Genomic DNA, 1574 nt, shown 5'->3' on the forward strand with positions numbered 1-1574 from the left:
CGATGTTATACCAATGTTATACCGATATTATAATATTATACCGATATTATACTGATATTATACTGATATTATACCGATGTTATACAGATTTTATACCAATGTTACACCGATGTAATACCGTTGTTACACCGATATTATACCGATATTACACCCATCTTATACCAATGTTATACCGATGTTATACCGATATTACACCTATATTTTAGATATATCCAGGGCTGTAGTCAAGACCACCTTAGTTGAGTCCAAGACCAGGACTGGTCGAGTCAGAGTCAAGACCGAGTCCAGCACAGAAAAAAAGGTCTTATGCATGACAGTATCAAAAACACTTCAAGTTGTTTTCAAATGCAATAAAATTGAATAAGACGCCCCAAAATTAATGAAAGTAGAGATGTGTACTTGGCAGCGTTGGGTGGAATCAATCATGTTATTTTGGGGAATTAAAAAGAACATTGATATAGGACAACATGAGGACAACATGGGGACAACATGGGGACAACATGAAGACAACATGAAGACAACATGAGGACAACATGAGGACTGTTGTAACTTTTCTATTATTATCCTTTATTACACACTTCATCATTATATCCAGATTACTGATGATTATTTCATATTATTAGTCAATATTTTGTGAAAGCACCAATAAGTGTACAAGAGATAGCAAACGGTATTATACAATAATTACACATGAATTAGTAAATTTCACTATGAAAATTGCCCAAATGATTGATGGAATGTCCTCCATGTTTTTTATTTGTTATCTATTTAAAAATAAAAATCTAATTTCCTGTTTTAGGTTTCTGTATTTTCATGCGGAGACACCACGGCTGTATCATAAGAGGGGGACACCCATAGACCCCCTAATCGACCCATTTTCAAATGCTTCAGATTCGCCACTAGTCCCACTTTGGGTCTAGTATTGTTTGGCTATTCACTGCGCATGCGCAGAGACCGGTGTCCGATGTCCAACAGCAGCTGTTAGGACCATGAACGGTTGGACCGAGGCAGAAGAGAAAGCACACTCAGAAAAACCGAAGTGGACCCGGAACAGACCCGGACCAGAGCCGGACCATAGCCAGTACTGACCTGACTGGACCGCCTCGTAGAGCCGCTGATCTGCAGCTGGAGCTAACGGAGCTAACAGGCTAGCTCCCGCTAGCATAACTGACGGCGGACCGTCAGCTGTTATCTAACGGGACTGACGGGTTAACTGACAGGCCACTGGCTCATGGTCACCACGCTACACTGCACTAACCCGTTCTGGCCCGAGATAGTTTCTGGGCGGTCTGAACCACCTCTAGCCGGACTTTTTCCTGGTTTCCACCGCCGGTCTCTGGCGAAGTTCAGCACCATTGGACGCTACTAGGCTAACTACCATTAGCTTATCAGAGTAACCGTTACCGTTAGCCCCGTCCAGCCGGGACAGAGCGCTATAGACCCGGTTCGGTCTGAGGACCAGTGGCTCAGGATGCTAATAGGTAAAGTACTTGTGACCCGGGTCGGGATCCCGGTTCAGCTGTCTGTGGTTGTTGGTGCAGTTTAGAAAGAGTTAGTGTCAGTGACCGATACAT

General features: G+C 43.3%; 1 protein-coding gene across 1 annotated transcript in view; it reads right to left on the reverse strand.

Annotated features, from left to right (window-relative positions):
• The window catches only part of srpk3 (SRSF protein kinase 3), a 14934-nt gene extending 13769 nt beyond the window's left edge, over nucleotides 1-1165 (reverse strand). Inside the window, exon 1 of the mRNA XM_034877889.1 lies at nucleotides 1090-1165. Coding sequence (XP_034733780.1) covers nucleotides 1090-1165 — 76 coding nt within the window. The remainder of the gene's footprint in view (nucleotides 1-1089) is intronic.
• Between the last annotated feature and the right edge of the window lie 409 nt (nucleotides 1166-1574).

Source organism: Etheostoma cragini, chromosome 7, assembly GCF_013103735.1.
Source record: "Etheostoma cragini isolate CJK2018 chromosome 7, CSU_Ecrag_1.0, whole genome shotgun sequence".
NCBI classification, from domain to species: domain Eukaryota; kingdom Metazoa; phylum Chordata; class Actinopteri; order Perciformes; family Percidae; genus Etheostoma; species Etheostoma cragini.